General features: G+C 36.8%; 4 protein-coding genes across 5 annotated transcripts in view; 1 reads left to right on the top strand and 3 right to left on the bottom strand.

Annotated features, from left to right (window-relative positions):
• Positions 1–27391, bottom strand: part of LOC116306859 (unconventional myosin-Ie) — a 35541-nt gene that overhangs the window by 7720 nt on the left and 430 nt on the right. Inside the window, exons 2-24 of the mRNA XM_089035977.1 lie at positions 24513–24673; positions 24292–24361; positions 24007–24095; positions 23366–23456; positions 22579–22668; positions 21210–21287; positions 20838–20922; positions 20307–20416; positions 19253–19385; positions 18204–18267; positions 17702–17768; positions 17081–17146; positions 16323–16403; positions 15861–15947; positions 15478–15561; positions 15280–15366; positions 14733–14825; positions 14440–14525; positions 13643–13748; positions 13196–13302; positions 3310–3408; positions 1109–1253; positions 109–229 (exon numbers count right to left, since the gene is read on the bottom strand). Of these exons, the coding sequence (XP_088892103.1) occupies positions 109–229; positions 1109–1253; positions 3310–3408; positions 13196–13302; positions 13643–13748; positions 14440–14525; positions 14733–14825; positions 15280–15366; positions 15478–15561; positions 15861–15947; positions 16323–16403; positions 17081–17146; positions 17702–17768; positions 18204–18267; positions 19253–19385; positions 20307–20416; positions 20838–20922; positions 21210–21287; positions 22579–22668; positions 23366–23456; positions 24007–24095; positions 24292–24361; positions 24513–24673 (2200 nt within the window). The remainder of the gene's footprint in view (positions 1–108; positions 230–1108; positions 1254–3309; positions 3409–13195; positions 13303–13642; positions 13749–14439; positions 14526–14732; positions 14826–15279; positions 15367–15477; positions 15562–15860; positions 15948–16322; positions 16404–17080; positions 17147–17701; positions 17769–18203; positions 18268–19252; positions 19386–20306; positions 20417–20837; positions 20923–21209; positions 21288–22578; positions 22669–23365; positions 23457–24006; positions 24096–24291; positions 24362–24512; positions 24674–27391) is intronic.
• LOC148908818 (uncharacterized) lies at positions 3540–8641 on the bottom strand. Of its 2 annotated transcripts, none has more exons than XM_089035394.1 (2): positions 8206–8641; positions 3540–7157 (listed from the first exon to the last, which is right to left on the bottom strand). In XM_089035394.1, exons 1-2 carry the CDS (start codon positions 8639–8641, stop codon positions 6940–6942), a joined length of 654 nt encoding a protein of 217 aa, XP_088891520.1. In that variant the 3' UTR covers positions 3540–6939. The 2 variants fall into 2 exon arrangements, with proteins under 2 accessions (XP_088891520.1, XP_088891519.1); XM_089035393.1 differs by having other exon boundaries at positions 8206–8330.
• On the top strand, positions 9114–11284 carry LOC148908819 (uncharacterized). Its single transcript, XM_089035395.1, has 5 exons — positions 9114–9494; positions 9856–9929; positions 10033–10124; positions 10464–10573; positions 10661–11284. The coding sequence occupies exons 1-5, from the start codon at positions 9114–9116 to the stop codon at positions 11039–11041; spliced, it is 1038 nt and encodes a 345-aa protein (XP_088891521.1). The 3' UTR covers positions 11042–11284.
• Positions 25548–26661, bottom strand: LOC148908820 (uncharacterized). Its single transcript, XM_089035243.1, has one exon. It carries the CDS (start codon positions 26586–26588, stop codon positions 25548–25550), a length of 1041 nt encoding a protein of 346 aa, XP_088891369.1. The 5' UTR covers positions 26589–26661.

A 27391-nucleotide genomic window follows, 5' to 3' on the forward strand; every position in this document is an offset into this window, starting at 1 on the left:
GTGGCATTTCCACAGAGTGAGTCTTCATCCACTGAAATTCCAGTTGGAATTTAGAAGTTGATTTTTACGTATGTATATATACTGATATTTATAAAAATAGTCAGTCACCTCGACGCTGTCGTTTAAGAATATTGTAGGCCTTCCTTGCTTCATAGCCGCGATAATGAGCTTGTATTATCAAAGCACAACGTGTTAACAAAGGTGTCCGAGCTTCTTCCAGTTGATCGATCTGATGGAAAAAGTAGGGAATTTAAATATGGAAGCAAACATCAAAATGATCCTCAAGGGCCAAAATAAGCCTGCATTGTAAAGCCTTTATCCGAAATTATCATTTACAAAACGCTTATCGATAAGTAATATGTAGCAGGTATATGCGGGCATGCCTTACATATCGTTGCTAAGAGGAAATGTTTTGCAATAATGAGCAACAATGGCAAAAAGCGCTAAAAACTAGTCTTTCGTATTAGTTTTGATCCCAATTTTCGCTTTGGGTTAAGGCTCAAAACCTTTTTTTTAACAGTTAGAAACTGATGTGCTATGATAAAATGCTATTTTGAAGCGGTATTTTCAATTGTACAAAGATGTTTTGTTGCATTTGTGTTAGAATGTAGCTTTGTCAGGCTTTTTTCATAACAAATGTATGGGAAATAAGCAAATGAAGGCCTAAACCTCATTTTCGATTCAAAAATTAAATTTTTGCTTTGGGTTAACACTTTGATTCCACCTTCATCGGTCATCTCCACTTCCAAACGAGTTAAACTTTCTGAATAACAAGATTTTAACCTTGTACAACAGCCTTTCTTCAAGAAAATAGTTTTTGGCGCTCACCGCTTGAATACGAAAAGAACTCTCTCTTAAGTTCTTATACTTGCTTGTGGAAAAAATCTATCCAAACTCGCTTTAAAATCTTACAATTTCCAGTTTTCAATTCCCACAAAACAATAGGGAATTACAATTTAAGCACGAAGAGTTCTTAAGCGACACCACTTCTTACAATTTTATCTAATACTCGGACGAAAGACTAGTACTCACGCATCCGAACGTCAGAAAAACGCCAAACTTTTAACACGCTGTAGAGCGGTTTCCTTCTTATAAACTCGAAACTTACCATTTTAGATTCCTTCATAAACAATTTGGTTTTTCCAATTTGATATTTCGTCAAATCCAAATTGCCTGCCTGCATTATAATCTTACAAGCCTTTACTTGGTCATCTCCACAACTTCTGACTGCCAATTGGTCAAACACTCGATATCTGTCAATAAAACCACATTTCTGAATATCATAACATGCAATAGTCGATTTGTAAATTCTGGCCTTACTTGCCATTATTTGATTGTCAGATTCATGAGTCAGGTAGCTTTCCCATCAAAAGGAGATTGTTAAATATCTTAAAGACATTTTGAGTCTCGTGGTTGTATGAAAAATTTGTTTGAGGAACCACATCACCTTGATGCAAGAATATTTAATTATTTTCTGTAATATTAAAGGATATATGGCATAAAGAGACAAATATTGAAGGACTGACATCAGTAAAAATGTCAAAGTATAGTTCTAGGAAGATACAAAAGGATCGTGATTTTGAAGATACTGAAAGGTTATCTGCAATCGTAAAAGCCCCCCATCTAGCGTAAACATATGCTGTACTAACTACTTTCCTGAGTGAATGAAAAGACGTTTAGATATGGATATGATCAATACGAAAACATAGTGTGACAGAGTCAAAAGACACTATTTTGGACAGTAATTATTTAGTCATAAATCTATATTTTTAATTAGGAATGCCTCGTGTACACATAGGAATGTAATTCTTTAGTTAACTGTTTGCGTGGAAAATGCGTAAGCAAGAAATAATTTCCGTACGTAATTACATTACAGTGAGTCATGCCTAGGTTTGGCGCTTGTTTACGTAAGTTCGTGTTTGGGACATCCTGTTTGCGCCTAGGGCGTGCAACATTGCATAGGATGTGTAAGGTCTTAAGAATGCAGGTTTTTCCATAAAAATAGGCCCAAACTAAGCTTAAATCAGTGTAGTAAAAGTTCTTGAAGACGTTGCACATATCAAGACAAGGAATTCTCTACGATGTAAAGGTATGAATCTTTGAAGCCTTTTACACTTATGCCTAGGATAGATTTAGGACAAATCTATGTTAATATCGTTAACTAGTCGTTATATTTTATAGCTTAGATTTTCTACATATTTGTTAAGCATTCGTTTCATGTTGTAGTAATTCTAGTCGCATTAGCGCGTAATTTAGTACAAAGTTATTCACGCAGTAGTAATTTAGTAATCACGCTGAGTGTATCTTGTCTTTTAAACTCTTTAAAACGTTTACTATAGGATCGCTACCGCCTTACTCGCTTGTTTAACCTTTTTACTACGATAAATAGCCTTAACTGCGGGATAAAAGACCTTTTCTTTCCAACCTTTAATTTGTTCGCTACTTAAACTCTACACTCAAGGTCATTGTCGCGACCGCGTGTTCAGTAAACCGTGTAATTCTTAGTTTGTCATAAACAAAGGTTAAAATACTTACCTAAAGCCATAGTTAACCTCTAGTCAATTTTTCCTATTGCTTTTTCCATTGGTTTAGTTCATTTTAAACGGTTTACCGACTTGTACATTAAACTTTGCAACCTAGTAATTTTCACTCGCGTATTGTAAACACTGGTAATCAGTATGCAATATTCAAATTACCTGTGACGTAATTTACGTATTTCCGTTTCTATTTATATCTAGCAAGACTGTATTCTATTCATAACTTTTTAGCTATTTAGATAAGCTACAAATTTATTTTATCTCATTGTAAATATTTTTCTTGTTTTCATTAGAGATATCCTGTAATCTCGTTCCCGTTTTTTTTTCGTGTATTGTAAGTTGTGTGAATTTTTCAATAAATTCTTTTGTCAAAACCACTTGCAATCTGATTCATAGCTGAGCGCCTTGCCGCCGGTTACAATAGCTTTATACATGTTTATAGCCAATTCAAAAAACGTTGTCATTGTCAAAGGAGATAGGCGATAGGTCATTCCGACATGGAAATGGTTTCGTTGAATACAAAAATATCGAATCAGTCTCAACACAAAGGTCCATACTCTTGACGAGAAGAAGAAGAAGAAACACAAGTCATTCCAGCCATTCTTTGATCTTGGAATGACTTATATCCTATCACTTTTCGCCTATCGCCTATCGCCTTTGGCGATGACAATGTTTATTGAATTAGGTGTATGCAGATTAAATATTATATATGCTTCCGTTAATATTATTAGATAAAAAGTTTACTTTAGTGATAAGCAGCGATGGTTTTTACCTCTGAATGATGCGATCAAATTCACGCCGAATTGCAAATCCTGCTCGACGTACTTCAATATTCTCTACCAGACCAAGGTAACGAACTTGGTGTAAAACCCTGGTAACGAGGAATGCGAGATAAATTAATGTGACTGAACACCAAATATATTAAAAAGGTAGATATATCATCACATATGAGTAGACTTTGTCAGATTTTTGCGCTAGATTAAAGGGGTTTTCTCTCGACGAAATAATGGATTTGGTCATCATATGTCCACTTGGCAAATGTTGTGCAAATATGGTGCTCTATATTTGCCCATACATTTGCCTATGCAGGCAAAGGTCGGGGTAAATTTCTAATAAATTTGCCATTGCTTTGCCATACATCTGAACACATGGGTAAATATGTTATATATTTGCCCTTAGTTTAGACGCATTTACCCAGTGGGGATATATGATAACCGTTTTTGCCCTATATTTGCCCTATTGTCAAATGAAGGGCACATATGAAATCAACTTTGCACTAGGCTTTGCCCCATATTTACCTGGGGAGCAAATACAATACCCCAAACTGAGTATATCCGATGTGAGGTTTCCGTTTCAATTCATTGCAATCAAAACTTTTCAAAACAAATCAATAATTTTTCAACTGAATTATAATGGATGTTGGCTTGTTTTTACGACTTACGAGGGGGGAGTGCATGCAGGTCCATCTCAGTCATATGTGTCAATTTTTTCTCCTAACGCATGACATCAATGTTGCGACCACATTAATTCAATCATTGTTTTGCTTTGATGTCATGAAGGAGAGGTTATATGCGTTGATACACACAGGAAAATACGCGGACGATGTATTTATAATATGCGTAAGTCGTATATGCGTTTTTTCCAGTGACAATAAGAAAACTCATTAACCCATTAACCTCATGAGCTGCATTTCAAACCGCTAACATCTGTAATATTATTTGAAGCATCAATTTTGTTTAGTCTAAACATATGAATTCATCTTTTTTATTGGCAATATATGCAATTTCATTCATAATTATTTTAATTCATCTAATTTTAAAGTCATCAAATAATTCATTCAATTTTCATTTTGACTATCTAGTTACTGATGCACAGTTCAAACAGTTTATTTTTGATAGCTTTGAATATTTTTCCTGGATGATACTTTACTGTCATCTCCATCATCCGTACAATTTACGTTGTAAAGGACAAACAATTAATACTCTTTCTTTGTCAATAACATCGTAAGCAGCAACAAACTGGCTGTGTATCCTTTGTATGGGTATGAATGTAGAGGGCCCTTCCATTTCAAACAAGTTTCTGCACCAAATTTCATGTGGTCTGCCAATCCTGTGTCTTTCTGGATGTCGCTGATACCATCGAACCTTTGCCATACACAATGATTCCTGCTTGCCATCAATTATAATGGTTTGTTTAAGAAAGAAATCGACAACACCGGGGCGCAAGTCAAATGAATCGGTCTCAATACTGCCACTATATTGGCCACACCAACTTGCAAGAATGAAGGAAGAACGTTCCAGTCTAGAGTCAGAGGACCCTAGCTTTGTCCCCGAATATCCAATGGTACTAACTCTCTCAAACGTATCGGTAACACATTCAATGACCGAGTGTTGAGGTAAAATTGTTTCATAAGCTTTAAAGAGATATTCTGTATAGTCATCATCAAGAACATCAATGGATCGAGGTGAAAAACATGAGTATGCATTCATATTGCTCCACTCTAGCAACGTAGTACTTGACCAACTGAAAGATTAAGTGTTGATGGTATTGATGGGATGCTTTCGCCAAGTGTTCCTACTTGTTGTGCCTCCTGAAGAAGTTGAAATACTGGTTGGAAAGTTTCTCGAAATCTCTCTGGTAAAGGGATATCTCTTAGTTCATGCTTTTGGAGAAATTTTCTCATGATTTGTATTTCAACAGATCTATTGTTAGTTCGAAACGCTCCTAAAATCCCATTGAAACGTTCGAAGCTGAAAAGCCAAAATGAATATACAGGCCCGTAATCTAAAATACATTGTTTGAGGTGCAGGTGTAGATGCATGTTTGGCGTAACACGTTCCTTTCCATATCTTTTTTCAAACGATTTACAAAATTCCACTAGGTAATCATGTCCTTCTTGTAGCTCTTCAGTTGTAATAAGTGGAGAGCAAAGGTGAAAGCAGGACAATACGAATAACCTCCACAGCTCCAAATCATCTGTTGGAACGATATTCCAAATGCAGAATACAGAATACAAGAGAGTCCATGTTTTCCACTGATCAGCAGTAAATCCTCCAAACGATGTTGATATCTTTTTCGGGAGACGCCCAATAAATGATGGTGCTTTGACGTCATCTACCTTTTCCTGGATTTTATTCAAATTTTCTTTAGAAACAATTGGCGTTTCAGCATTTAGCCATACATTTTTCATTAAATGTTTTGCTGTCCCTAAAAACAAATTGTGCATAGGATCAACAACATGGTAACGAGTACAATCGAAGTAAGGCAACTGTAAGAGTTCAGAATATCTTGTTCCAGTGGAAGTTTCAATTTGGTTTCGTTCATCAGCGGTTGTTGCATTGAGTATTTTCTGAGCCTCTCTTCGGTGCTCTTCATTTGTCCTTGGTGTATTGTCATCTTCGAAACCTGAAAAATTCATGCTACTAAAATCTCCGGGAAAAAATCTTGTGCACTTTGAGCACCCTCGGTGAGCAGTACATCCTAAGAAACCGCAAACTTTTCTTAGTGCAGGAATGTCACAAGCAATACAAAGGAGGGCAGCTCGAAAACATCTTGCTGTTCTACTCCCATGAGGCCGAACTTGGATGCCTTCGTGCCACAATAAGTTCAATTCGGCTACAAGTGGTTGTAAGTACGTATTGATATTCAATTTGGGCTCGTGTGGACCAGGTATTATCCCAACTATTATTACGTTTTCCTCTTTGTACCTTTCTTTTCTCGGAAGATTTAGGAGGACCATATATATGACTCCAACGCTATAGACACTGTGCTTAAAAGGCTGAAACCAGTCAACATTCAGCATAAAAGCATAATTATTAGGCTGGGCAAGGAAAGGAGTGCTGTTAAAATATTGCCAATCTTTCCACACTTGGCCATCGTAAATATCAACTAAAATATCATCCGGTACATTCCGATTTCTCCAAATCTCACATTTTTGTACAAAGTCTGGTCGCTTAATAAAGTGAGTTAGAGTCTCTCTGATGCTTTTATAACAATAAACTTTACGTGGGTACAATTTCGTCTGTCCATTTTTCAAACGAATTTCCTTAAGCAATTCCGCTCCACAAGGTGTGCGGCGAAACAATTGACGGTGATTCGGAAAAGCAATGTGAGAACATGGTTTAGCAATGACACGCCCGAATCTTGTTGTTATGCAGTCTTGAAAACGGTATAGGGTGTCGCATTTCGGACAAACAACATACTCTGAATGCTTATCTTTAAAAGAAAGATAATTTTTCAAGAGTTTGAAGGAGCTCGGGAAAACCAATACTGCGGTTGGGAAAATGATTGGCGAAAGCTCACACAAAACCTGAAAAATCGCTTTAAAAAAGGCGAGGAGAATATCAATGCCTCGGTCTGGTACAGAAAAGTATGCAGACCAAAAGCACACAAACAAGGCAATCTAGTTAATAAGGGTCACTCGGGAACTTGCTTCGACGGCAACGCTTATTTCTGCACTAGATTGTTCAAAATCTCTTTCTAGGTCTTCGATATCAATATCCCAAGTTTCAACCAATCTCCTTCTTTCATTTCCTCTTATCTCTTCATGGTCAGATTCACTGTCCAACTTGTCATCCCAAAACACTTGATCTTCTTCCTCAAAGTCATTTATTCCGTCTCCTTTAAACATAAGCAAATACGATGTATTTTATTCATTCGGCATTGCATAACTGCAACATAGTATAAGATAAAGTCTGAAACCATTATAATACTAGAAAAAAAATGTCAGTAAAAAAAACCTCATGGGCTAAGGGACCGGTCATTATTTAAGTTGGGGGGGGGGGGGGGGGGGGAAGAAAAAATTGGGGGGGGGGGGGGGCCTGAAATTTTTGCTAGTGAAAAATGGGGGGTCTTGGAATTTAAAAATGACTTTTAGGGAAAATTTCCAAATTTTTTACTACAATCCATGGGGGGTTTTCAATAAACTTGGATGCCTTCAAAGGGGGGGCCTTGAAATTTTTTTGCCTCACTGACAATTTCTCCTCCACCCCCCCCACTCCAACTTAAATAATGACCGGTCCCTAAATGCATAATTTTGACCCAAATTTTGCTCTGAAAATAAATGATTTCCATTGAAAATAAAATATAAATTTCTAAGTCAGCAAAACAACAATTTATAATTCGTGAAAGAAAAATGATAAATCGAAAATAAAAAACCCAAGAGACATATTAAATAAATTACTTATAATTGTATTTCTCTAACTTGACAAACATGTTTTGCCGGATACCATGCTATCTCAGGATGACCACAGTCATGAATTGATTTGGAGACGAAAATGTACAGCAATATCCATTTGAACATAGTAAATTCTTTTTGGCGTTTTAAATGAGTTATCTCTAGCTATGATTTTATAAACTCTTTGAATGAACCTTTCTGAATGAACACTGAGGTTTTGATGGCAACCATAAGCCGATTACTTAATAATGCACCCTTCTTAAAAGTAACGGTGAAAACGAGGCTAAGATAGAAATAGAAAAGAATCATTTGTACCTCTAACTTAATCTCGCTTCAATAACACTAATGCTTGGTAGTAAATCCAATAGGGGAGCTAGATCATGTGCAAATCAGCCGCTTGTTAAAGATTCAGTCTTTTATCTATATGCAGTTTGACTTTAACATTTAAAGATTATATAATCTAATCATCAAATAAACGTATTACATCAATACCTTTTTGTGAAGTAGCTGGTAAGAATTCGTCACTTGATGGTTGGTTTGTATTTGGCACATCAGAGGAGTCTTGATCAGTTTGGTCCAAAACGTTTATCTCGCTGTAGTCATTAGAAGAAGTGTCGTTCTGGCCGTCAATCTCGTGAGTGAAAATACTATCATTTGAGTCTTCGTCGTCATTCCGCTGTAATTGCCATTGATTTGTTAAAGGATCATAAAATTCTTCTTTGTGACGGCAAAATACTCTGTAATGTAGATCTTCGTTACAATGAAAGCAATGATAACGCTTTGACATCGCAGAAGACATTTTGTTTTCCAGAACTATATAATTAAAAAGACGGTGTGTATCATTGGGATAATTACTCAAAATCCAAGCATTTTGAATGACTAAAAGCCATATTCCAGCGTAATAAAGTTCCACGTCCATCAACCACATGCCATTGGACAAAAGCACGCCGGATCTTTATTACCGCACCCTTTTCCTTAGAGCTGTCACTGTTGGCGGCAGATAATGGTACGATGGTTTTAGAGCTAGAAGCTAATCAAGTTTATTGCAATGATATTTCGTGAATCTAGGCTTTAGAAAAAATTTCATAACTTTATAAAATGGAGCAAATAGCTTTAAGATAATAGATATATTACTTAACATGAATCCTGGATACAACTTCAGCATTTTTATAAGACAGTTATTCCTTTTTTTATTATTAGACTTCATTATATGAACGTATATGTCATCACAAGTCACGTGATACGCCGTGATAGATAGGGGGTAGATTTGTTCAGTGGATGTACTTATTCGTTCATTCGCCTTTTGGTCACAAACAGGTAACAAACTCTGTCGGTCATCTAGTTTCCCGCACATTCTATATCTTTGCTTATAAATTGCGTTCATTCGTCGCGATCAAAAAATGGGAAGAACATCTACACCTTTACCAGGACGCCCAATGCCAATCCATTCTGTTACTGCAACTACCAGTACAAGCAGTACGAGTAGACATACTGAAAATGGCGCCAATTCTCAAAGGCTTAATATACTTATTCCCTCTGTCCCTGGTGGTAACGAGGATGTGCTAAGAGAACACAGAAATCGCCTATTGCAAGCAACAAGCGAGAATGAGAACGTTGACCCCGACAGCGAAAAAGAAGAAATTTCTTCAAATTTCGAAACGATTGTAAAACAGTTTAAAGAACTGCAAGAACAAAACCGCCAAATACTAGCGGCCTTAAAAGAAAGCCAGCAGAATAAGGACAACAGCAAGACCAAGATTACTGTCTCAAAGGCTGTTGCAGTAAGTAAAGTGGCAATATTTAAAAAAGCAAGCTATTTTTATTGATAATTTTACTGGGAATTCTTGGCGCGAAGAGTAGTTGGTATAATTATGCAGCGGTATAATTTATGCAATGCTAAAATTGGCGGGAAACCCGCCATGGCAGTGGTTAATGCTACCAAACTTTATTATTGATTTCCAATAACAAGACACTGAATGATAATGATAATTTCCTTTTTTGTAAAGGAATTGATTTGATTTCGATTTTTTTCCCAATATTATACAATCACAGCCATAAAAATAATGAAAACATTATTACTATGTCTAAGAATAACTTAAGGTACATCTTATGATTTTAATGAATTATATTATGTTATTACAGTCTGAAGTACGCTTGGTAGCAAAGAAATTACGGGACAGGGAAGAAAACCCTCTTATATGGGATTTTACTAAAGCGTAAGTATAAAAATTTAATAAAAATGATCTTGTATGAATCATCCATAGTTTCTTTCCATATTAAGTTTCCACTTACCACTCAAATATGGCATTTCCTAATTAGTTTCAGAGATGACGTCAACGAACAGATTAATAACGCAATAAGGGATAGAGTTCTGAATGTTCATAAGGATGTCTCTGCCGTCGAGTTAGAAGGTATTTATGTATTTTATATTACGAAGTGCGAAAGGCCTTATGCACCTATCAAAGTTAACCCGGGGGGGAGGGGTGAGGACAAAGGGTGGTGGTGGTCGGGGGGGGGGGGGGGGGGGGGGGAGGGGGTAACGAAATCCTTTTAGAAATATTCAAATGCCGAAGGGAGGGGAAGCAGTTTGAAATAAAATAACACGGAAAAGAAAAAAAAAAACAAAAAAAAACAAAACAAAACAAAGCAAAAACAAATGGATGCTAAAGGAGTAATTGTCGGCCAAATGCCAAAATTTCTAACAAATTTTGTCTCAAGTTTTAATATATGGGTACTTGATATAATTTCAGCTGCCCTTAAAAGTCACTTTCTGACGAGAAGAAAGAGAAACAAAAGAGAGCGTTCAGGGGCCCTTGGAAGGCATCAAAAGATGCAGCGGAAAACACAAAGAAAACAAAATGTAAGTAAACTGAATTTGCAACGATTATGACTTTGTTTAATAAGAAACTTTGACTGACGGTGTTTTTTTTTTTCTTTTTTCTTTTAGCTCCTAAAATCCAGATCCAAGGCAGCGGACTTGTCAACCTCGCTATCACCAGGGGACAAAGAGAAAGTCAAGGCAATTATGAAACTGGAGTATATGTCATCAGAGGAGTCGATGTCAGAGGCGGATGACCAGGCTGATGACGATACAGCGGACAGTGGCTCTGATAACGAAGGGGGCCCTACTAAGCAGAGTAAAGTTTTAATAAAACACCCTCTGCCATGGAGAAGCCCCCTAGCTAATCAGTTCATGGAAAGCATGGACCGAAAGGCAAAAAGGAGGCTGTCAGAGCGCAGTCTCACCATGCTTTTGAAGCGGAAAATCGGGGAGCCGTCAAGACGCCCAAGGCCATCTGGAGGTCCCGAATGGGCATTGAGAGCCTAAAGGTTTTTATCAAATCAAGGGCACTGGGACACCGAACGTGGTTGGGGTTTCTACGAGTTTTATGAATTAAATCTTGTGTCACTGTTCCTCCGTTCCTTTGGCCTGATTTCTAGGGTTTTCGTTCTTCTTTCGATTACTTGAACGTTATACTCGTTTACTTGAAGAAATCCAAAGGTCAAACGGTATAGCAGCGGCTATTTAAGCCTATTGACCTTTGGATTTCTTCAAGTAAACAAGTATAATGTTCAAATAATCGAAAGAAGAAGGAAAACCCTAGAAATCAGGCCAAAGGAACGGAGGAACAGTGACACAAGATTTAATTCATAAAACTCGTAGAAACCCAACCACGTTCGGTGTCCTTAATTAAGTTTTTGCAGTTATAAATGAAGTGTACTACTACAGAATATCTAAAAAGAATCGTACATAAGCCACAGATCGATTGACAACTAAATATATTATGATCTCCTTTCACAAATTCTGTCACAAGATGAATCAAACACCTATAATTAATTTACAGAACTAGCATTTTCAATTAGTTGTAGTTAACAAATTGTTCATAGTTAATCAGTCGTCAAGAAAAGGAAATTCACAATAAAAATTTTTCAGTATGATTTATGTCTTTTTTCCTGCTTCTTAACATAGGTTAGCTATGTTTAAAGTATGAGGTGGTTGTCACGGCATATATCGTTTCTATTTTTTTTGGCCTGCCATAAGTGACAATAGCTGAAGACTGATAACATAGTTAAATTTAGCAAATATGATGAGCATAATTCAACTGAGCAAATATGGCTAAGACGCGCTGGTACATCTAAGGCATTAAGGGGGCATTAATCACATATACGGTCAGAGCATATCGCATGGTATATGTAAGGCATAAATCACATATACGGCCTGGAAAAATACAGGGTATATGTAAGGCATTAATCACATATACGACCTGGGCAAAGACAGGGTATACGTAAGGCATTAATCACATATACGGCCTGGGCAAACACAGGTTATATGTCAGGCATAAATCACATATACGACCTTGGAAAATACAGGGTATATGTAAGGCATGAATCACATATACGGCCTGGGCAAATACAGGGTATATGTAAGGCATAAATCACATATACGGCCTGGGCAAACACAGGGTATATGTAAGGCATAAATCACATATACGGCCTGGGAAAATACAGGGTATATGTAAGGCATAAATCACATATACGGCCTGGGGAAACACAGGGTATATGTAAGGCATAAATCACATATACGACCTGGGCAAAGACAGGGTATATGTAAGGCATTAATCACATATACGGCCTGGGCAAACACAGGGTATATGTAAGGCATAAATCACATATACGGCCTGGGCAAATACAGGGTATATGTAAGGCATTAATCACATATACGGCCTGGGCAAAGACAGGGTATATGTAAGGCATTAATCACATATACGGCCTGGGAAAATACAGGGTATATGTAAGGCATGAATCACATATACGGCCTGGGAAAATACAGGGTATATGTAAGGCATGAATCACATATACGGCCTGGGAAAATACAGGGTATATGTAAGGCATGAATCACATATACGACCTGGGAAAATACAGGGTATATGTAAGGCATGAATCACATATACGGCCTGGGGAAACACAGGGTATACGTAAGGCATAAAACACATATACGGGCTGGGCAAATACGTGCACATATCAAATGAGCATTCACATTTACTACCGGGTAAATGTATGGATGATATGATATCTGCTATATATTTGCCGTTTGGGATTTTACTGGGCCATACGGACTTTGCCATCTGTGCCCATGGGATAAATGTGTAGGTACATATCATATACAGTCATTGGGCAAATATTGTCTACTATTAGTCAAATATGATATTTGCCCATATATTTGTCTATATGTTTGCCTACATGACAAATCCATTTTTTCGTCGAGTCCCTCAGCACAACCTAACAAGGTCAATTCCAATTTAATATATACGCGTGAGTTAGCCGTGCCCTGACTTTCATCAGCCCATAAATTTTTTCAGGATTCGATCTGTGAGTTAGCCGTGCCCTGACTTTCATCAGCCCAGAGGTTATTTTTTAGGGTAATGTTAAAACTTATAGGTTCTTTCCGCATGCATGTTTCGATATTACATAATATCTTTACTTGCTGTTGTCCCAATCCAATGGTATTTTAGATTCTGAGGGTTTGATGCAGCGTACGTAATGTGGTGTGCATGTACGAATCTTCTCAACCAGTGCATTTGCCTGAGTCTAAAAAATATATCAAAAGTAATATTTTAATATTTTTTATCTTTTTGTTAATTCATGATTGCAAAAACAAAAGAATTTCAATCTCATGAGAATTGAAAACCTATATATATTTATGTCTTCAAAATGACCTGCATTTTAACGTGCTGTTAAAATGCACGCATCATTTTTGCGTCCATTAAAATTTAGCTGTGGTCAGTCTTAGCTCGACTGAGCTCTGAGAGTACATCGCAATGTTGACAATCTAACCGTACGTTTTTCAGTTTATTCTCCTGAAAGGCAGACTCGAATGTGTGTTGAAAGCGCAGTTTTGTTGTCAAATCCTAGTTATTTAGATCCATACCCTGATTTTTGCACTCGCTGTATTCGACTTTGCTTTCCTTCCACCAGCACCTCTATCACCGCTGACACCATATATCGCATCAGGAAACAAAGCTTTGACAAGAAAACTAAAATAGCAAACAAATCGATACAAGCAAGTATTTCAGTGAGTAGAACTTAGAGTATCCTTCTAAAATGGTTCATACAAGACACAGGGCTGAGAAAACCATTGCGCATGTTTGAATTTGTATGTAAATTATATTTAAAATTCAACATCACTGTAAAAACTGTTTTAAGTCTTTTCTAATTACCTTACTGATAGACTTAAAAATAGGACGTTTGCATGATGGCGTCATCTACCTCTACTACCAGACTCCCTTGCACGCTTTCTTTTGTTCAATTAATTAACACCAATTGTCTTACTATTCTCATGAGGAAATATAAATTTAAATAAGGAAGAAAATTCGCGAAGCATCATGGTAGTGGGAGTCAAATGACGCTATAACTCAAACGTCCTATTCAATGGCGACACTTAAAGCCACTTTATTACACTTTATTAACTCCGTATCACCGGCCCACAAAGGCATACCGCTAATCGATACACTTCTATAATGATGTCTTTTCCAAAATTCTATTCGATTTTAAGAAAACTTGCTATAATGCGCACATGCGCAATCGTTTCTCTGCCATATTTTTATGTCAAACAACGTAGTTAGTGATAGGTCCCTGCGCAAATTCATACTACTTCACTGCTCTTCAAATGTCGTATACCAAAGTTTCCTGACTTCCAAGGCAAACGAGAAATATGATTTTACTTACTCTTGACTTGACTGCATGAGACAAACCAAATCATTTGAAACTACATCTTTGTTTTTCTCACAAAATCCGTCTGATTCGTAAACAACCTACCAAAGCAAATACGAAAGATTACCATGCCTTTCAAGCCTGAATTGGTTGAGCATGCATCTCTTGAAATGAGAATAAAAGGAATAAAAGATGAAGTCACCACGTTGGCTGATCTAATATACCAAAAGAAACCAAGACTAATTCTTTTAGGGTAACTCAATTCAACCTAATACTGGAGTTATAGTGTTCAACGTTTTTCTACCAACCTTTCCTGCATAGTGGTTTATGGCAAAATGTTTTGATTGAGCTTGGAAATATTTGACGTACGTATTATTGGATCCGATGACCGCTCGAAGTTTCTGGAACAAAGTTAACGAAGAATCTTTTACGCGAAAGTTCGCAAAAGTCACTACAAGGCTCTTGTATGTCCTATATTTTAAAGTATCGTTTCAAGGTTTAAATAACAAAGGAATTGAAGAAGTAGATAGATGAAGGTTTGTTACGCGAGCAATTAAAACTATTCTTATAAACTTTTTATTAGAGCTGTATGCCAAAAACCAAATAATGACTTCAGTTAGACAATAGCAACTAATAACCATGGCAACCGCATAACCATAGCAAACATTCTATGGTCTTCATTCGTGTAACCATGACAATGCCGGTGTGTAACCATGACAATCGTGTAAAATTTGCCATTGGGTAACCATACCATGTACCGCGTAATCAAGACCAAAAAATCATCGAACTGAACGTTCTAGATACCACGATTTTGTATTATTTTAGTGTGTAATGAAGGCAGGTCAAGTTACATACTTCCATTAATGTGTGAGCAGATCCTTCAGTTACAGCATGCATTGTACTACAGACGTCATCTAGAATACTCATGACTCCAGGAGGTCGCTACAACGAGAGCATGTGGCATCATTATTATTTACTAACATCTATGACCATCGAATACAGCTTGTTGTATCAGCTTTAGCAGTTAGACAAATCACACAAACAATAACTCACCCTGCTCTCTATCAGCTGACAGACTTCCTCGTTATTGAAGTAGCTGACATCAGACCACGTGATGCCCTCTTTGGCGTATTCTTCCTATAGTAAGAAGCATACACTCGATTAAGAAATCATTGTCGGATTCAAATCGTAGAACTTATAGAATCTGAGACTGAAAGATATTCTGGAAAATGACACATTTTTGGCGGATGTGTTCATTTGAGATACACAGTCGATATATGATATGTTTTATTAAAACTCCGTTCATTTTTAAAAATAATTACTTTCGCTCTCTAAGTACCCATACCAATATGTATATAACCTCTCTGAAACCTTTTTTCCGAGATAATTAGAACATATGTTTGGAAAGTTCAAAGGATTGTGATATTTTTCTATACCTGTTCTGTCTTCAAAGTAAAATCAATGAACAAGTTTTGGAGCTTTTCATTCACGTAGTTGATTGAAAACTGTTCAAAGCTATTTTTCTGCAACAAAAGAATCAATATTTAACACTTGCTGCATAGGTTAGCTTATTACATATATTATTAGTGAATTATTGGCCAATTCTATTCAAAATACATCTTGTTACTACGAAAGATGTGGATAAAACTTAGCCTTTCCTTCAAATAGTATAATGGGATAGCAAAACACCATCGCTGATTCAAAGGGCTTATGGCATACGCTCAAACATCCACAGGTTTCATGGTATACAAATTGTGGATCAAATCATTAGTTTTCTCTCTTTTTTGGAATATAAAATTAATATCTTGTCATTTTCTTGCCATTTAAGACCAGTGCCTTTGACCTACCCTGGTGAGTCCTCTCTAGAGGCACTTAAAATTATTCTACTCAAAACTTGCCTTGAACGACTCAAAACCGTAAATATCGAGAACTCCAATGAAGAACATCTGTTCGGTTTTTTCCATTGTCCTGTTTACAGCCTTAACAAAGACAAATTAAAAGCTTGTTTGCATCCAGGTGTATGGATATTTTTATAAAGAGAAAAATAATCGGTGAGGGAACGCGGAGAGAGGGCCTTGCTGGAGGGGACATTGGTCTCCCCTACACTTTTGTTTGCTAATGTCCAATAGCTTTCCCAGTTAGATTCGGGAACTGCAAAGATTGGTAAAATGGCATTAGTCGTTTCACGAGGCGCTGGATAAACAATGGTCTCGAGCGCTGTGATTGGTCTAAAGGATGTCGTCAATTTTGTTATACTTTGACAGTGTTGTGTGTCGTGCCCTTTCGAAGTTAAAGGGGCACTTGGATGAAAATGGATAAAAATTGGAAATGACTTTAAACTTAGTTAAACGTATCTATATGGCCCCAATAGTAGCCAAGCAACATACTTTCTTCACAGTAAAATGTAGCGGATAAAAATTATCAGTTTTATTCAGCATCTAAATTTGGAGTAAATGACGTCATTTACTCAACCCTATTGTTCTTTCTGCTTTTGAACCAAAATATCTCAATAGCAAGTGGCTCCCAGGCTAAAATATTCACTAATCTGGTTTACATAATCATAATTGAGCCAAATTATCCTCATATACTTCAATTATTCCGACTTTCAAAAATTGGGGCGTCTACTGCAAAAGTCTACTGCGCTATCATACAATACCTCGACAAGATATTCAAATAGTTGAAAGTATAATGCCTTGGAAAGTGAATCGAGTGCAGCTTTTGCCTACGAAAAAAGTGCAAGGAAAAAAGAGTCCAAACTTAGAGATTTTGAAAATGCACTGACCAGTCGGGTAGCAAGAGCAACATGCGTAAGGAAGAGATGATGCATATAATGCATATTGTAATAGAGTGCATACCATATATCCATGAAAAATCTTGTAAGAAATTGTACAAACTTGTACAAATTAGTACATTCATTAGACCGTAGACCTACAAAACTTTCCACTAAGTTGTACAATTTTGTTAGTTTACGATATTCACTCTAGTAGATATTACACTTGTATTTTACAATAACTTACAAATTTCTCGCGCGCTGATTGCTTATTTTTATCATCAATAAGAGGACAGACAGATAAAGCTGACGTCAACGAGCGCGCGCTCTTTCCATTGGTTGTTTTGATCGCTAAAAATGAGGTTTTTTTTATCGTTTTTGTTATTGTAAAAAAATACGCCTCGTGGATCCACACTACTTTGACAATGTGATGACGCAATTTATCGTCAATAAGAGGACAGACACATAAAAAACTGAAGTCTATTTGTTAATTCGATGGTTATTAACCTGATCTCTGTTGAAGGTTTTCTTGGTGATTTCTGTGGCTCCTCCCCAACGTGACTCCATGTTATAGCTATAGATATAGACAAAGTCATGACATACAAAGTGTGTTTAACTTCACCTTAGAGATAAATAGCATAGTATACGTGCTATGATGGATAGTCCACAGTTACGAATCTTCTGTTCCCGCAGGGTTGGCCTGGAATTTATATGGAACTAGTTTTGGATATTCATGCGTTTCAGCGAAGATAGTACGTGGAATTTCAAATTTTTTAATTAATTAATTTTTATTTCATTTTTTATTTAAGTTAATATTTCTACAGGAACATCCAATTTGGCAAGGCTAGTTTAAATGGAGTCCTGATCAAAAACGAGCCTAAAAGGGTTAAGAGAACTAGGACTCCTTTTCGAGTGGTTTTACTGTATACTAGAACATAGCACGTGCTTGGCCAATAAATAACCGTTATATGCATGATAGTTATTTTTGTAATTAGTTCAAGAGCGATACCTTGTTAGTTTATCTTGCAAGATGGCTTTCTCCACACCCAACAGATCAGAGGGAATGTCCAGTGCTGAAGTCAATAAGATCAGTAACTTTCAAAGGGGCGTTTCAAAGGGGCGTTTCAAAGGGACGTTTAAAAGGGGCGTTTAAAAGGAGCGTTTCAAAGGGACGTTTCAAAGGGACGTTTCAAAGGGACGTTTCAAAGGGACGTTTCAAAAGGACGTTTCAAAGGGACGTTTCAAAGGGACGTTTCAAAGGGACGTTTCAAAGGGACGTTTCAAAGGGACGTTTCAAAGGGACGTTTCAAAGGGACGTTTCAAAGGGACGTTTCAAAAGTTTCAAGTACTTTGGACATCTCCCATAAAAGGGGACAATGTTAATACCACTATTAGATGTTGCAGAATGTTCATAAGACAAGGTCATATTAATACGTGACAGAGAGCATCATTCGAGCCATTACTGCCTTGGAATAACTTCTTCATCTAATATGGCTTCTCTCATCATCACGGTCACGTTAAGGCGTTGCCCCCCCCCCCCCCCCCCCATCATTTTATGTTTACTTTCATAGACCATAACCCATTTCCCCATTTCAGTCCACGTGTCATTCCCTTGAGTATTGTTTTTTTCTGTATAACAGTAACACTTAACAAGATGTGTAAATATGGATGTAGCTTTATAAGAATGACTGGTCTGAAAAGCAAAAACGGCGATGGTCTATCGGGTCTACAGCTATTTCAAAAAAAGGCTGGGAGTGAAGGTTTTGTTGCTTGTTGCATACAAAGCTTGAAATGTATCCGTTGTGATTCATATACGTAAATTATGTCAGCACAGAAGAAAATATGCCGAAAAATCCTGAACTCAAAGTTTGGTAAAATTCCATATCGTTGTGGCCTTTTGCTGATTGCATTCACATCGTCCATAGTGCATTTCGGGCTTTCAATGCAACTTGAAACAAAAACTTTACCAACCTTATTAGAAATAGCTGTATTTTGGAGAGCCATCGTATACGTTCTAGTAAAAGCATCGTTTCATGCAGATTTTAGTTACTAACTTACAAGTATCGCTAGCTGGAATAGCTACATTATCGACTTCGATAAAGTCGATGTTTCCGAGATGAAGTATCGCAGCAACGACCTTGAGAATAGAGTTCCTAACATTGCCGGTTATTCCAACCACCTGCATTGCATTCTAATGGCAAAAAAAGTGTTAGGCTTGCTTTGCTTTACTATATATAACATTGATACAATGTGAAATGCAATTAATAATGTTGCATGTTTTAAAATCAATTAACTTAATTATCTTGTTAATTATTATCATACATTAGTTATGCATTTTATGTTACTCAACAAAATTACTCGATTCTGATTGGACAAGGGGAATGATTAAATCGTTTAAAATTGTACTCTGTAGAGTCCCAATTACGTTGCTCATTTTCGTTAAGTGCATGGTCAACAAAAAATCGCACGATTTTCTCGTACAATTCGGAATTAATAGATATTCACAGTCATGTTATGAAATAGATAAAACTTAATTTTGCAAAGTATAATATAGGGATTTGATTTCTAGATATGTCTTTTATTTTCCTTACAATATAAGTGTCAAAGCAAGTAGATCAATGGACTCTCTTTAAAATTCGTCTCGAATGCAAGGCTATCATGGAAATGCAAAAGAAATGCCGCAAATTCCATCGAAGAGTGATTTCTTTTGTATTTTCATGTTAGCCCCGCATCCACGATTCTTTTAGTGGGAAGGGTACATTGAGCTTAGGCGTAATTTTTCTCCATTTCAGGCCACGTGTTATTTTCTAGCTACTTCCTAACATAATCATTTGTTTATTTAACAGTTGCGCATAGAAGACACATGAATATGGATACATCTCAAACGAATAATCTTATTCTCAAGAGAATGACACGTGATATGGAATGGGAAAATATTACGCCCAAGGTAAAGAGATCTATTACAGACGAATCATTCATTGAGTTATTTTTTTAAAAGAGACAATTGCGTTAAGGCATTTTAGTTTCAGCTGTTTCAACATCCTCATTTTCCACGATGAATTGTTTTTCACTTTTTCTTTATGAAAAATGTCTTTGGCTAGTTTATTCTTACCATTGTTGTTGCATAATCGCCGACATCATCTGTGCCTGGTATGGTGTAAACACCAGTCGTGTTCAGATAGCGGTATTTGTCAGGGGTCTCAAGGTGAAGCGATAACTCATCTGTACAAAGTGGAAACCGAAGGAATTTTCTTTAAGAAACATATACATGTAGAAAAATTTTCATGTGACTGTAAAACTGCACGGTTCCAATAGTCCCCTTCACTGTTCCCTGCGCCATCTTGAAAGGTACCCATGCCTTTGCATCGAAGCGAGACGAACGGTGAGCTTGCAATGCTAGAGACCTTTTTTAACACCTTGGACAATTATTCACAGGTCCCTATCATTGTTAGGTCTTTGGCGACTAACTTTATTGAAATAAGTATATATAACATTCCAAGCTTGGTAATCAACTTGCATCATGCAACATGTCACAAAAACAGTATGTGAAAAAACCTTCGCCATCCTTTTTTGAAAAAGCTGTATACTGTGCGTGGACTACTTAGTATGATCTCAGTGCAATAATATATCAACACCACCTTACCCATCTCTTCCGGGGTACATCCAGCAAGTAACTGGTAAAATATATGATAGTTGCGCTCTCCTTCGGCAAGCGAGACAACTCGAGACTTCAAATTAAAAAAAAGATGATGTTACTCAAGTCGAAAATGAAAATGAGTAAAAACGTCTTTCAATAGACCCCTTTAGTTGGGGCGAAATGTTTTCCCAAAATCAGACCGCGTGTCATTACCTTAAGTCAGTATCCTTTCTTTGTTTAACGAATGCACATAAGAAGACATGTGAATTTGGTTACATCTCAAACAAATAATATTATTCTCAAGAGAATGACACGTGGTATTGAAATGAGAAAACTTTACACCGATGATAAAGAGGTCTATTGCTTTCGGAACAATACCTTTTCTAATAGAAACGTAGATATCTTTCCTCCATCGGGCTGACCTTTATCGTTATATTGGATCTCCATAAATTTACCCTAGATTATAAAACAAAGAACGATATACTTATACATACATACATACATACATACATACATACATATTTTATTGTACCAAAAAGTAAAATAGAACTAATACAATGTGTATATAACGAATTATAAGGTACAGGCTATCTGCAATAACCATGAGGCTAACCTAGGCAGACAGCTTGACATGAAAAATAATTGCAAATTTGGTACAGGAAGAGAATGAGTAAAATTATATAGTGCAAGAAAAAAAGAAAAAGAAATTACTTAAAAAAAAAACAACTAAATATAAGTTAGTAATCAATACTGACAAATACAATAAGAAAAAAACAAAAACAAAAAAGAAAATTAGACAAATAGGAAATGGATCAGTTCATTTTAGATTGTTACAATAAATAGAAAAAAGAAAATTCTTAGTAATTAACAAAATTTTGATCTATTAAGATTATCATTTCATAAGTTGGTATAGATAACACTTTTTTATTTTATTTTATTTTATTATTTTTTTTATAATACACGGATACCAAGACAAATGATACCATGACTACAACCATATACCACGGCCGTGTCCATCAAAACCACCATCTTCTGCTTATACGATCTTTGCATGACGACACCCTCAACTACCAACACAATCTTCGGATGATGCGCCAGCATGAGTATAATCACCTCAACATTTCTCAACATCAAAGTATTCTTCGTTTGCACATGAAGTCATAGCCACCATGTTGAAAGAATTCCAAACATCAGCCAATCACCAACATCAGTCACCATATATAACATGCACCATTCCAAACATCAGCCAATCACCAACATCAGTCACCATATATAACATGCACCATTCCAAACATCCGCCAATCACCAACATCAGTCACCATATATAACATGCAACTCTTACCATAACCAATCAGTGGATAGCATCATGTCACCACCCCCATCATATATGACCAATTACAATACAAAACCATTAACCAACACCATGTATCATAACCCTCAACAAACCAACCATCACGATAGACCTAATTCGTTGCGTTACAATTTTTTCCCATTTCAGACCACCAGAACACGTGTCTTTCCCAAGAAAATAAGATTCTTTGTTTGCGGTATCCATATTCATGTGTCTTCGCATGTGAAACCAAGTGCAACCGTTAAACAAAGAAATGACACCCTTGGGAATGAAATGGAAAACATTGTAACGTAACGAATTAGGTTTATACAGCTAGCACCCTTATAACCAAATACGTCACACAAGTATATCATGTCACGCATATGTCACGGTGGTATACCATGTCATGTTACTTACAAATCTACTGGAGTTATTATTCATCACTGTCTTTGCATTTCCAAATGCTTCTAGCAATGGATTGGATTGTAATATGGTATCCTTAACGTGCTGAAACATGCATTAGACAATAGGACGTTTGCATGATGGCGTTATTTGACTCCCACTACCATAATGCTTGGCAAATTTCCTTTCTTTTTTAAATTATTACTTAATAATAATTTATTTCTTATATAACCCTATTTACAATAGAAGATCTATAGCGAAATTCTTACCCCCTTAAGACAATAGTAAGACAGTTGGTGCTAATTAACTGATCAAAAGAAACTGTGCAAGGGATTCTGGTAGTAGTAGTCAAATGACGCCATCATTCAAACGTATTATTTATCGTAAATGTATACATTAGCCTATCGTTAGTGTATACATTAACCTTAATATGTAGTTAAAGACATATAGGGTTTTTAGGTTTTCCATTATAACGTAGTTCATACGGAAGCCATCTTGTAAGAAATGAAAAAACAGTGTTTTCTTCGCAAGAGACAAGAAATTTGATTTATTTCCCAAATGCAAAATGTATTGTTTTGCCCCACAAAATAACTACCGTGTGTCACATCATTTGCTTGATATCAATCACGGGCTGAATGAATTACCATTTGTAAACATTCATTAAAGAGCAAACACTGCCGTTCGTGGTTAACAATCATCAGGGTCCACCCGAAAAGTACATTCAGTCTTTTATTAGCAAAAGAAAAGTTCCATCAATGAGTTATACAAAACTATCGATCTAGATCTAAGTCGGCTTTCTTACTTCCACTTGATAAGACCCTTCGCCAGATACTTTAGCTAAGAAGTTCATCACGTGTTTGGCCGATACTGTCTTGCCTGCTCCACTTTCGCCACTAAATCAACAAAAAGACTGAGCTAAGTGCACTTAGCGATAACGAAATCGATTATGAATCTTACGTCATTCAGTTAATGCAGTCATATTAAGATTAGTTACATGACGTCAAAGTGGGGGGTGGGATCCGTTTTAACAGAGTATAACAGGACGAAGACGAGTGTGTGTGATAGCGGGATATGTGAATCACTTTATAAATCACTTTATTTAAGTGTCTAGTCGTTCTAGCGCTTTTCGCACTAACTGGGGACGTACACTTTTCGCTCACACGCACTACCACTTCATTCAATATTCTATGCACACAACGCTCAACTCACATGCTGATATTTACGGGGGGAGGAAACCGAAAAACCCTCGTAGCATAGGAGAGAACAACCAATCAAACAAACTCAATTCACATTTGACGACCGCAGGGCTCGAACCAGCGACCCGACCCGTTGGACTCACAGCGGTGAAAGACGACGCGTTAGCCGCGAATTATGTAAGCAGGTGTTGATTAAGATTAATGTTAAGAGGTACTTGAATATGACATTTATTCTACTAGATCGTACCTTATGATTACACATTGACTTTCTCCTTCGATCATCATGTTTATAAACATATTGTTTGCTACTTCGTAAATGTGTGGAGCTTTGGGCCCCTGCAATGAAACAAAATTTAAAGTGCAATTCAACTCAAGTCGTTGTAGAAACTGGTAGTTGCCTCTGTTATAGCTTTGCATGATTTCTTTGTAGCAAAAATATCAATTGACGAAGATGTTATCAATTTTCCAAAAATCAGATATGACTGTCGCGTTTTGTATGAAAATATTTCATTTTTAATACAAAGTGGCTTGCCTCAAAGTTCTTGAATTTACCGCGAGAAACTCCTACAGATAGAAGTCCAACAAGACGAGCAGTTGTACATCTGAAAAAAAGTCGAAGAATTAAGCAAACACGCGTTTTTGTTTTTTTTTACCAAGCTTGAGGTGTGGGTGGAACTGGCAGAGAGCAGAGTAGCAAAGAGAAAGACAAAAAGGGTTTAATTTGTTAGATATTTGTAAGTAATTCCCACTAACCTTGATGCTCTATCACGTTTTGATGGGATAAGTATTTCCTCTGTATTTTGGTCGTTGTCCTCGACTAGCTGTTTTCCCGCGTATAGTTCAACAGCGCCCATCCCATACAACGGAATCTCTTTAAACGGATTAACAGATATCAACACTCGTCCGATATTGGTCTGCAATAACATCGAATGAAAATTAGAAATGGTCTGTCAAGTTTATTTCTAGTGGATGCATTAGTCATCAAGTATCATTATCAAAGCATTGATACTTCAAACTCATCTTAAGAATATATTTATGACTGTCAATATATGTTCTACGCTGACATGTTGATCATAACCTCTCGTATTTATTTATTCATCAAAAACAAGGAAGTGATCTGAAAATCTGTATCCCTCCCCAAGTCTTGGTCGGATTGTTCCTCAGACCGACTGTCATTCATAAGTAGATTATTGACTGCCCCCTTAAAGGATTTCTCTTCTATAGATAATGGAGCGGAACCATTCGTTAATCAAATTATCATTTTAATTAAGGGTGAATTCTTTGCAAATTATCCTTTATCAGTCTATCTATTGCTGACCACGTTTTTAATTTGGTTTAAAAAGAAAAACGTGAAGAAGAGAGAGAGTGAGAGAGTTAGTGAGTGACTCTTTTATTTTACTACGGTGGCTACATTCAATTTACATTGTTTTCAAGAAAGTCGTATCAAAATAATAGAGAGAGAGCGAGAGAGAGAGAGCGAGAGAGAGAGAGAGAGAGAGAGAGAGAGAGAGAGAGAGAGAGAGAGAGAGAGAGAGAGAGAGAGAGAGAGAGAGAGAGAGAGAGAGAGAGAGAGAGAGAATGAAGTACCATAAACTGTCGAACCTCTGAATGATTTTTTTCCTTGTTTATTTAGTATGAACAGTACGACTAGATTTTACATCAGCTAGCTGTATTTCAGTATGGCAATAGGCTTATCATTCCTATTATCATTATTATTAAAGTTAGCAAATCCCCGATTTCATTGAACGAGGCTTGAAAGTCGAATGTTGATGGCACGATTACAGCATGTCAGAGCCTTGTTAGGAGACTTAATGTTACCTTGCGGTAATTTTTGGATCGTATAATAAATATGAAAGGATTTAATACAGCACCGAGTTGAGAGCAAAAAAGAGGGACAAAGATCTGCTCTCTATTGTACTCTAACTGTGTAACGTTCAGTATTCGTAAAAGTGAGTTCAGCAGTGATGGCAAAAAGCTTATTGTGTACACCATAAGTACTATCAGAACTGTTCTACAGGCATAAGAGTTCTTTTTGATATGTGCGGTTTGGCGAAGATCTTTTTCCCTTTCTTCGCCTGTCGTGTCGTCTTGTATCGCTTTTTCTGCATCTTGTATCGCTTTTTCTGTATCTTGCATCGTTTTTTCTGTATCTTGCATCGTTTTTTCTGTATCTTGTATCGTTTTTTCTGTATATTGTATCGTTTTTTCTAGCTCAATTCTTTTCTTGAAGACAGCTTTCAGTGCTCGGTAGGTTATGGCGCAGAATGATAGAAGAAGTAAGAATACGAGAAAAATCATTGCAAAAACATAAAACTTTCCGTTGCCTCTGTGGTGAGCAGTCAGGTACTCTATCATAGTGGAGTAACTATTGGAGCTTTGTAAGCCGTGTCTTAGACCATACAAGACAAGTGTCGAGATAGTAGTCGACAGCCAGAGGGCTAGGCAAACAAGGCGTGCTTTCTTGACAGTGCAATGATTATGATAAAATACTGGATACTTGAGTATCAGGACCTTGTCTCCCATCATGGCCAACGTTGAATGCAAGGTCAACAGCAAGAAGAATGTGATCATGAAATTGGCAAACGGAGGAGCCACATGGTTGTCTAAGTTACCGGTTTGAAAGATCAAATAGTCGAGAGCGAAAGGTATGTTGATCAATGCATTTAGAAGGTCTATGATAGCAGAGTTGAGTATCAAGTTAGGCGACGCAGAGCGGCGAAGGGATTTGGTGACATACAACACGTAGAAGAGGAGGCAATTGCCCAGGAATGAGCCTAGCATTGCCGCTGTGGAAACACTCACCTCAACCAACTCCGCTGTTGATAACATTGCTGCTTCTAAGTATCTGATTTGGTATACAGTTTGTTTAAAGACCTTGTTTTCAAAAGTGACGCAAACGTATACAGAGCGCAAGCGCAGATCGTCTTTTGCTAATTATTCTCTTGATCATAGTTAATGCAGCTCCATTGCCCCATTAACTATGCTTTGATAAGTATACTTGTTGAGAACATAGTTAATGGAGCGGAATGGTTTGGAACCCAGAGAATAAACAATTCCGCTCCATTAACTATGTTTAGATCGAAACTTACATCCGGTCGCATCCATACGTATCCGTTTGCGCAGTTTGAAAACACATCCATTAAAAAATTGGTTTTTCGTTCACACTTAGCGAATACGATGAATATGCCAAAAACGCGATCAAAAAACTTAGACAGAGTATGCGCAAATTAGAGTAATATGAGCAGGTGAAAAAGATTGGTGTCTTTTTTTGTGCACTTACATTGCACTAACAGGTTAGACAGGTTAGGTTACCCTACCTCCCTTAAAACGAGCAGCTGTGTCAAAATGAACATATCAGAAATGAAAAAAGCACCTCGGTATTAGTAGGGTAGGGGAGTCTTAGCACATAACAAGCAAAAAAAAAAAAAAAAAGAGAGAGAGAGAAATGGCATTAAATATAAAATCAAATATTCCATAAAGATTTGTATGGGAAAATATGCTGGATGGCAAAGTAGTCAATTATGAGCTGAAACTTTGTTCTTTAACTAATGCTTAGCTGCTCTTTGCATTTCTAAAGTTCGTTTTCGCACAACTGCTCGTTTTAAGGTAGTTAGGATCGTCTTTAAGTGACA

The sequence above is a fragment of the Actinia tenebrosa genome, unplaced genomic scaffold (assembly GCF_029948245.1).
Source record: "Actinia tenebrosa isolate PJP-AT-01 unplaced genomic scaffold, QUT_ActTen_1.0 PGA_scaffold3__52_contigs__length_22856419, whole genome shotgun sequence".
In the NCBI taxonomy this organism is placed as follows: Eukaryota; Metazoa; Cnidaria; class Anthozoa; order Actiniaria; family Actiniidae; genus Actinia; species Actinia tenebrosa.